Source organism: Merops nubicus, unplaced genomic scaffold (genome assembly GCF_000691845.1).
Source record: "Merops nubicus isolate BGI_N331 unplaced genomic scaffold, ASM69184v1 scaffold3207, whole genome shotgun sequence".
In the NCBI taxonomy this organism is placed as follows: Eukaryota; Metazoa; Chordata; class Aves; order Coraciiformes; family Meropidae; genus Merops; species Merops nubicus.
Genome location: NW_008618129.1, coordinates 5,242 through 15,208, shown reverse-complemented (window position 1 = coordinate 15,208; position 9,967 = coordinate 5,242). Strand labels below are relative to the sequence as shown.

Below are 9,967 nucleotides of genomic sequence, written 5' to 3'. Positions count from 1 at the left end.
TGAACAGACTTGCTACTTTTAGATACTTCCTCCATTCTATTTAAGAAACAAAGTCTTGTTCCAAGAGCTGCCCATCTCCTCTGTGCCTGAAGCACAGGAGGCTCAGGGGAGACCTTCTGGCTCTCCACAGCTCCTGACAGGAGCCTGGAGCCAGGGGGGGATCAGTCTCTTCTTCCCAAGAAGAAGAGGAAAGAGCCTCAGGTTGTGCCAAGAGAGACTTAAGTTGGACATGAAATGTCTTCCCCAAAAGGGTTGTGAAGGCCTCTCCCGGGCTGCCAGGAGTCCCCACCCCTGGAGGGGTTTCCAAGCCCTGGAGATGTGGTGTGAGGGACACGGGGCAGTGGGGACCTGGCAGTGCTGGGGGAAGGGTTGGACTTGATGATCTTAAAGGTTTTCTCCAAGCAGAACAACTCTGTGATTGCACTCACTAGCCAAGTACAGCATAAGATAATCACTGCCTTTAATCCAGGGAGAACTTGATAGTTGTCACATCATCTCCCAGGCTTCCAAAGCAGTGCTATGACTAGTCCATTAAGTTCCACCTGACAACCAAGCCCTGCCTGTACCTCACCACTGCCCTTCATCAATTTCAGACAGGACTGTTGCTTGCAGGGACACAACAGGACTCAAAAGTTTCTACAGGCAGTTCTGCCAGACCAGAGCTGCAGCCAGCAACTTCTGAAGACTTCTCTCTGAAATGGTTCTTACCCCAGATGAGTGACCCAGTAGCTCTCAGGAATCTTAACACGTGTGGTTTACTGCAGAACATAGAGGCAGCACATATATGGGGACTGCTGGCAATTTCATACTTAAAAGAATGAATGATTTGCCTTTTCTTTAATCAGACATAACAGCCACAGCCATTTACAGAGTATCTATCTCAGCTGCTTTGCTGCAGTAGGCCTTCCTCTACTATGGTGACTTTATAAGGAGTTTATGTGGGCAAAGACATCATTACTGCAACATTTAGGAAAGCATTTCCACACATACCATACCAGCCACAATAATACTGCTGATCTACAACCAAAAGTGAAGCTGCCTTGCCCTCAACAAAGCAAGGATGGAAGTTCTCTTATAATCACCATTTTTTTTGTTTTTTAAAGACAAGCTGTGCAACACACGTGCCTCATTTCAGTCCAGCATCTGATGTTCCCTTCCACAGAGCAGTGACCCTGACATCAGATTCAATCTAGAACACTTTAAAACCTTCCCCTCCTAGCCTTCCAGGAGTTGAGAGCATCCCACTTGCCTATCACAACCTAGCACTTGTTAGTAAGGCTGACAATTCCAGTGGCTACCAAGTGCCAACATTATCTGTGTCTTAAGTCTTCCACACTTCTTGCAAGAACCACATGAGGAAAGCTGTCAATTCAGGCTGGCATCATCTTTACCTAACGCTGACACTGCCCAGCTGGAGACAGTGGTCTGAGGGAAGGAAGTTACCTTGCACTTCCTGCAACAGAAAAGAACTGCCAGAGGGATGCAGACAGTGACCAGATCAACAAAGAGAAGTTCACAGGAGCACTTGGGCCGAGACTCTATTTGTCATTCAGCTTATACTGAAGGAGGAGAGGAAAGGAAGTTGCCCAGACAATTGTCATTCACTCACTTTCTCACCTAAAGTTTCTGCTGAACAGATTAAAGAATAATCTTACCATGTGGAAGAAGTACCTACAGATTTACACCTAAAGCAAAGCAATAATCCAGGGTTAAAACCAATTTTTGCTGCAGCTGTGAAGTGTCATGCACGAAATGGATAGCAGAACACAGCACAGCAGGGTGTAAGCTGTATTAGCAAGACTGAGAGCCAGCAGACATTGATGCCCACAGGACAGCACCAGACCCGATTCTTTTTGGCAGGTTGCTTAAATAAAGACAGACAGTTTGCAGAAGAAAGCAGAAAATCCTCAAGTTTATCACCAAGAACATAACTGGAATTTGCAGAAAAACACTGGCAAGAAACATATGAAAGAAATCCTCTGACACACTGAAGGCAGATAGAAGAAGAGTGATGCAGTGGTTAAAGAAGCAGGGGGAAGAGAAGCTAGACAGTCTAATTTGAGCTGAGTAGAGGTGAAAAAAGTAGACATGGTTGCCTATGGAGGGTACAGGACAACACACCTGACATACCAAGAAGGTGACAGACATTCCAAAAAGGAAGTCTTGTAAGTCCTTTCTCCACACAGCACTTTTCCAAACCCACTGGTGAAAAAACCCTCGGTACTACTACTTCTTCCACCTGCTGTAGCTTCCAGAGCAACTTCAGAATGGGTTGCCTAAGAGTTTGACTCTGCTCCATTGTGTGTGCAGAGTGTGTCAAGAGTAATGACAGCACTGTTCCCTCCTGTATATATCCAATATTGGGTCACCCTGCCTCTGTACCAGCTTGTGCTCCACCAGACACCAGTAACAGGTATGGCTGCCAACGCTGCTCTGTTCCAGCATCAGCCAACCCTACAAACCCCCAGGTACCTCTGTTCTTCATCCCCACGACGAATTCTGCTTTAACCAGAGAGGCAGAGCAGCGTGCAGGCTGGTACAAAAGAAGGTGAAGTCATTCCCTCCAAACCAGAGGGAGCTCAAGCCAGTCACAAATACAGACAGCTCCAACAGCAAGGGGTACCACCAGTCCCCCCAGTTAGCAAACTTGGTTTGAAGACCTCTGAAGAGGATTCCCTCAAGGCTTGTTTCTGACATATAATTAACTGCAGCAGATGAGGTTTGCTATAGGTGGCTAAAGCACAGTTAATCCCCTCTGTGGCCATGGCCATTACTAGAACAATCACATTTGCATGTGCAAACCCCATGTCTAACATGAATAACTAGAGAAATTTGAGCAATAAGGAACAGCTTAATTGTTTTAGCAAGCTCACATTACAGAAAAAAACCCACAAGTCACAAAGAATCCAGGAAATACACACAAACAAGCTTACCGGCAACGGGAACAGCTTCCCATTCACTTTAATACACAGACTGTTTGGGTAATTGTCTTCTTGAGGGCAGCTTGTCTCTGCTAGGCACAACCTATATCCCCAAAAAAGAGAAAGAGACATTTTCAAGCATCACCATTGTCATATGTCCCCACAAACATTTAGATTTATGTTACATTAGCCCATCAAGAAGTTGCAAAAGGACACTATGAAAAAGGTACCTTAGCTGAACTTGGACTGTGTAATCCCTCCTGCCTCCTGGCAAGAAGTCCCTGTGACAAAGAGGAAGACAAAGAAAAGTGCCTGTTTAGACAGCAGGTCTCATAATCCGGTCGTACGCAGAAAGAACCAGCACACCTGCCCCAACACCAATAAACTTTGCTCTTATTTTTCTTTTATTGAGCTATGAACAAGTCTTAGGAGCAACACCTCTGTTTAGATACTGCAAGTTCAGCAGAACTTAAGGACTGGCATCCTCTGTCAGGATTTTATAGTAGCAATAAAGTATGATGCTGCCAGAGAGGAAAAAACCCTGTGAATTCTCTTGGCTCACACCATTAGGTCTTGCAACAACATGAACCCCGGGACAAAAGATAAAAGCAGCCTTCCATTCCTGCAGGGTGGAAACATCAGGGAAGAAGAGCTTACCACCTCTCTGAACTGTCACAGCTATTTGGAACAGAGTAACTGTTAACTCTTTAGTGGCATAGGATTTACTCCAACTGCACATCAATTCTGTGCTCCCAAAGGAAACAGAGCAGATAAACTCAGCCTAACTTCAGTGAGGATTATCACTCTATCTGCAGTGCATGAAATGAACCAAAGCACCCACACTTTCTCCTGAAACTGTGCAAATGTGTATCTGTGTTATGCCACACTCTAACTTCTTACCTGGAAATGCAGATTTCTCTGACTTGCTGAGGTGTCAAAGCGAAGATAAAAATCTTCTCTTGGAATCTCTGAATATTGCTTTGTACTAGAAAAAAAAAAGAGACACAAAAAGATGATTAAAGTCACTGATAAAAGAAGGATCTGCAATTGAGTTTTCCTGGAACGTGGCATCTGTCACTTAAACTGCAGCTGAACTGTGTGTAACTGTCAACAGGAAAGCAAGGGAACAAATCATTCACTGAGCTATATTCAGGTGGCTTACTATCACATTACACTGGATGAGCTTGGCAAGTCGTGTCATAATCCCTCCTCCCCAGGGAGGAAGTTCAAACACACACACACAACACGCAGCACTGGATGCCTGATGAAGAGAGCATCACAGAGAAAATGTTTACAACCATTTTAACATACTACAAGAAGAGAATATGCACCAGAACTCGTTAATGGACAGATGGGAAATACTCAGTTCAGAAAAAGCTAAAGGTAACCAAGTCTTTGGGAAGGAAGGGAGGGAGAACAACCCCTGATGCCAGATGAGCCAGCTAGACATTGTATCTGGGAATTACTCCTCAGCAGCATTTGGAAGAAAAGTAAATCAGTAAAATAAACACAACTTTCATAGGAGTATCCTACTTGGGTCTACTAACTGGGACTACAAGCTATACATATCAATCTAAAAATACTAAATAAAAGCAGCCTCTTTTCCAAATTTGCTCATGAATCCACATTAAGAGCAATTTTCAGCCAACTTGCCTTTCCTTCTAACATCAGAAGAGCCCATTATTTGCATATCAAGCCAATCCTGGCATCTCCCTTCTCACACAGACCACAGCTGCAGCTCTGGGCACTGCCACCTTCAGGTACCCTGCTCTGGAAAGCAGCTGAAGGCAAGGAAGTGCCAAGTCAAGTTAAATCCTGTTCTCCTCGCCCAGGTCCCAGGGGGACCCAAATGTAACAGGACCAGACAATCAGTCCTCACTCCTGTGCAATGCAGGCAATGTACAACAGAGAGTTTACAGACGTCAAGGGAGCTGACAGGCAGCTCTAATGATAACGTGGTGACACCTCCAAGGAAGCATTCTCCTTTCAGAAAAAAAGGATCATTTCCAAAGTTGAAGAAAACAGCTGTTAGGGAAATTTCTAGCATGTCACCACCACCTCTGTGTATCATTCACCAGGAAACAAGAGGTTAACTGCTTAGCAGAAATATACTGGGGACCACAGGCTGCATTATGTGGGACAAAGTCACTGTGTGGCTGGCCACCATTCTGGTTAACTATGAGGCAGCAGTTGTCCCACAACACAGACTAGCTCAAAAAGCTAGTTCAGATCTCAGCTGCTGCACACAGTGAACACAAGCAGAAGCCAGACAGGACATCATGGCACTGACAGGCTATCTCTGGAAAGGTAATGGCACCACATCCTGGTTTGAGCTGGAACAGAACCAGTTCAGCCCAGTGAGTTCACTTCCCAGCTCAGCCCCTTCTCCCTCCCTGCCCTGTCTGAAGTTCAGAGTGTCTCTGCAGCCAGTCTCTGCTCCCAGCAGTGATCACACCCCATGTCTGGAGGTACCACCAGGGGCTGGGGTGTGCAGAAAGGCTCTTGTTGTACCTGCTCCAGTGCAGACCAAGGTCACTGCTACACCTCAGGTACGTGCTGGGGGTGCAGTGAGGAAGAGGTGGCACCTGCAGGGAGGAGCAGCCGAGACAGGTGACCCCAAACTGACCAGCGAGGGATTCCACCCCATGTACACCACGTTCAGGATGAATCATAGAATCACAGAATCCCTATGGGTGGAAAGGACCTCCAGGATTGTCAAGTCCAACCTTCCCAACCTCCCAGCCTTTCCCTAGCCACTAGATCATAGCCTCAAGTGCTACATCTACTGGTTTTTTGAACACCTCCAGGGACGATGACTCCAGCACCCCCCTGGGCAGCCCGTTCCAGTGCCCAACCACTACCTCAGTGAAGAAATTCTTCCTAACATCCAATCGAAACCTCCCCTGGCACAATTTGAGACTATTTCCTCTCGTCCTACCATTAGCAATTCGGGAGAAGAGACCAACACCAGCGTCACTACAACCTCCTTTTAGCTTAATGAAGCTGAGGGATCCCCAGGGTCCAGCCTCTTCTCCAGTGGCCAGTGTCTGAGGAGAGCTCTGTCCATTCTGCCCTCGATCCCAATCCCTGTGTCTCTGAGTGCAGTGCTAGAACCCAGCTCCTGAACCCCGCTCCCCTCTGCTGCCAGGTCCAGCCTGAGACTTCCCCAGAGCCTGCTCCTCAGCATCAGTGCTGATGGTGACTGTCACTGCCACCAGGGGGGATGGGTCCAATACTGGGTTTATTTGTATACATTCCATTTATTGTTATTAATTTCATTAAAGCTGGTTTAGTTTTCCTTCCCAATCCTTAAGTCTCTCTCTCCCTTATTTCCTTTCTCTTCCCCTTTGGGAAAGGAGAGGAGTGAACAGAGAGCATCTGTCATTCATCCAGTGGCCAGCCCAGCCCTGGCCCTTGACACAGCATGAGCCACAGAGCTGTCCAACACCAGAGCAGCCCCTGTACCAGCACAGGGGGTCAACAGCAGACTCTTCTCTAACAGGCTGTCAAAGCACACAAACAGAAGGGACAACAGCCATTGCAAATAATGCTTCTCAGTGGTGCTTGCTGCTTTGGGTACTGGAGGATGACCAATGATCATCTTATGCCTCACCAAGGTACAAATCACAGCCTAGAAATCTCTGTAAGTTAAACTGTTTAACAGGATGCAAACAGCTTGCCAAATGCTAAAGGGTTTCTAAACAATATCACTGAATATTTAGGGAATATTTTCTACCATCTGAGTTAAGACAGGTTGAATCATGTCGACACAGAACACAACATAATTCCAAATAATTCAATATGTTTAAGAGTGAGACTCTTGAGGAAGCTAAAATGAGATTCCAGGTTATGATAAATGACTGCTTTACATTTTGACATACAGCATGGCAACAACCTATAGGCTGAGAAACATTCAATAAGTGCAACACTGAACCTCACTGCACAATGTATCCGTGTCAGAGCCAGACAGATGTCAGAGTCTGCAGTGAAGTAAGCCTCAAGTAATAAACCAGTGATTTTTTTCCCTTAGTCTTGTTGCTACTTATTAATTACTGTTTCTGAAACCCTTTTCCTGTTGGCCCTGAACAGTTGTGTTCCTCTCTTGTAGCAGACAGAGACTTCAGGCCCAAATCTTTCTGCCAGAAGTGGATGTTCAGATGACATATTAGGAAACACTGACTTACCGAGCGGGCGGTCAAAGACACGAAAGGGTTCCTGGAGATGTGGTCAATGCCCCACACCTGCCTGTGCTTAAGAGGCATTTGGACAATGCCCCCAGTTATAATTCTAGCTTTTGGTCAGCCCTGAAGTGGTTAGGCAGTTTGATCTTCATTGCAGGTACCTTCCAACTGAACTATTCTACTCTATTATTTAATATTCAAACTACAAAGATCTTTAATCATACATTAGCTACAAAAGAGAACACTTTTCTGAAGCATGGCTTTGCAATTCTGGGGACAAGTGGTGAAGAGCAGGCAAGGGTACAGATGAGAAGAGGAGGGAGTTTCCACTCTTCCCCAGATGCCAAAAGCCATTTAAGCCTGGAGTTACTACTGTCACAAGCAACACCTCTTCCGTGAGTTAAGCAAGCTGAGAGCTCTCCAGCACTCACCCAGGCTCGTTGGTTTCAGGAGCACATCCAGCACATCATAGAAAGGCAGGCTCTTCAGCTGAACGTCAGGATGCACGGGTGGAATGGGCGGGGATGGCTGCTGCATGTCAAAGTGGGGCTTAGCGTCCTGGAGCAGCACGGGGCTGACGGGCGAGGCGGGAGACTGAGGCGTGACTGAAGTCGACGGGAGGGGGTGAATGCCAGCAACAGCCAGGTCAGGCTCGACAGGAGGGGAGCTGCTGTCCAGGTTGAACACCCCGGGTTTGATGGCAGGCAAGTCCGAGAGTCCTTCGATCATCCTGGGGTACCGGCGCCTGTACAGTTCGCGGATCTTCAGCTGAACGGCCGGGCTGCAGCCACTCTTCAGCAAGTGCAGTGCCCTCATCAGGAGGTCATGTTTTCGACCACTTTTGTTACGTCCAGCAAAGCCCAACAGCACTTGCAGCTCAGACACACGGAAACTTGATATCATATTCTAGAAGGAAAAGAGGGATAAGCACAGGTGAACCAGGAGTACCTCAGGTAGGCCTTGCTGAGGAACATGGTGAAGCATCGTTCCTGTTTCACACTTGTTATCCTTGGTACCACCCATACTCGACACAAGAGCAGTGTTATTCTAAAACAAGGAATCTAAAAATCTATCTTAAATTCATAGAGATATGCTATCTTAAATTCACAGGCAGAAGCACAAGCTCTAACACAAAATACCTGTCTCACTCCATGAAACAAGCAAAAGTTTGAGGACTGAACTATGAAGCTCTTAAATGAAAAGACTTCTTTTTTTGCCCCTCCTTTTTTTTTAAATACACCATGCAGAAGGAAGCAATCTTCTCCACGCTTTTCTACAAAAGAATAAATCACCATAGGTGCCTCATTGCATGGCTTTGTGAGCAACCCTCTTTTCAGAGGTACAAAATCGTGCAGAGTTCTCATAAGTAGCTTCATCCTTATTTCTGTGGGACCCTTCCCCTGTAACAAGGAGGTTAAGTTTTAAAGACCAAAAAAAAGATCTCATGTTCATCTGTACTGCTGTACTGTACCAACTCCACACAAGAACTGCCAGATGACAGCCCTAACAGGGTATGGAGTAGTAGGTATCTGGGATCATAAAAAATATTTTTTAAAATTAACAGTTCAAAAGTAGCTTGTCAACTTTTAAACAGTAGTCCAGCATACAACTTTGCCCCCAGCTGCTTGCTCCCTGTTCTCTCCCTTATATTGATAATAACTGTTTTTACAGTAAGACACATCAAGTATCTAAGCAGATGAAAACTGAACTTAGAATTATAGAATTGGTCAGGTGTGAAGAGACCTTTAAGACAGATTCAAGGTGTGGCCTCCCCAGTGCCCTGCCCTGCTCCTGCTGGCCACACTAGTGCTGATCCATGCCAGGATGCTGGTGGCCACGTTGGCCACCTGGGCACACGATGGTGGCTCATCTCCAGCCACCTCTTGACCAACACCCCCAGGTCCTTTTCCTCCGGGCAGTTTCCAGCCACTCTTCCCCAAATCTGGAGCATTGCAGGGGGTTGTTGTGACACGAGGACACAGAACTTGTCCTTGCTGAACTTCATCCCCTTGGCCTTGTCCCATCAGTCCAGCCTGGCCGGATCCCTTTTGTGTCCCTACAGGGCAGCAGGGGGAAGCAGCCAGGACCTGCCTTTTCAAGGGCCACGTTACTCCTGTGTATCTAAACCACTGTGGCAGTACTCTCACCAGGCACACCCTCGCCTCACTGTTGAGGGGGTGAGCTCATCTTACTTCAGACACAGAATTTCAGCATTTCCAGACACCCAGTTTAGGTACGGTGATCAGCTATCAGGGAGCTAACCCAGCACTCCTCACGCTGCTGTTCCCCCCAGCACCCCATCTACAAATGCACCACAGATGCAACTGCCAGTGAAAAGGAATGTCACAGGAGGTGGTGGGGGGCTCTCCCTAACACCTGAAGAGACCAACTGCACATGTCACCTTAACTTCATCCCAGCAACTTCCTGGATCATTTTGCCTTTGAGAGAAAGGAGGAGATGGAGACAGAACTCCAGTCAGTTTCCAAGCTCATGGAAAAAAGTCTCCTCCTGGCCACTTTTCCTTAAGTTTCACAGTCAACTTGGGTGAAGAAAATAGTGTTTCAGTATTTATAAAACACAGCCTGAAGTATTAGAACTTCTTTATAGTCATGACACATAGAAATTCAGTTCAAACATTGCTATTTTAGAATTTACTGAGGAGTTCAGGTTGTGTGCTTCCACAGATAGTTGCATAAGCTTGACAGCAGTGTCAGCATCTTTATTTCAGATGCAGGCAGTGAGCATGATTCTGGATTCCATAATCAGAATGCAAATGAATAAAATAATCCTTTACACTGAGATTAAGGAAACGGCATGTATTGCAAAATACTGCCTATTACCCTGCCTGCTGCCTTCTGTGCATT

General features: G+C 46.3%; 1 protein-coding gene across 1 annotated transcript in view; it reads right to left on the bottom strand.

Annotated features, from left to right (window-relative positions):
• The window catches only part of PIAS2 (protein inhibitor of activated STAT, 2), a gene marked incomplete at its 3' end in the record, with an annotated part of 13,421 nt that extends 5,416 nt beyond the window's left edge, over window positions 1–8,005 (bottom strand). Inside the window, exons 1-4 of the mRNA XM_008943326.1 lie at window positions 7,534–8,005; window positions 3,822–3,906; window positions 3,152–3,202; window positions 2,934–3,024 (exon numbers count right to left, since the gene is read on the bottom strand). Of these exons, the coding sequence (XP_008941574.1) occupies window positions 2,934–3,024; window positions 3,152–3,202; window positions 3,822–3,906; window positions 7,534–8,005 (699 nt within the window). The remainder of the gene's footprint in view (window positions 1–2,933; window positions 3,025–3,151; window positions 3,203–3,821; window positions 3,907–7,533) is intronic.
• Window positions 8,006–9,967: the final 1,962 nt, after the last annotated feature.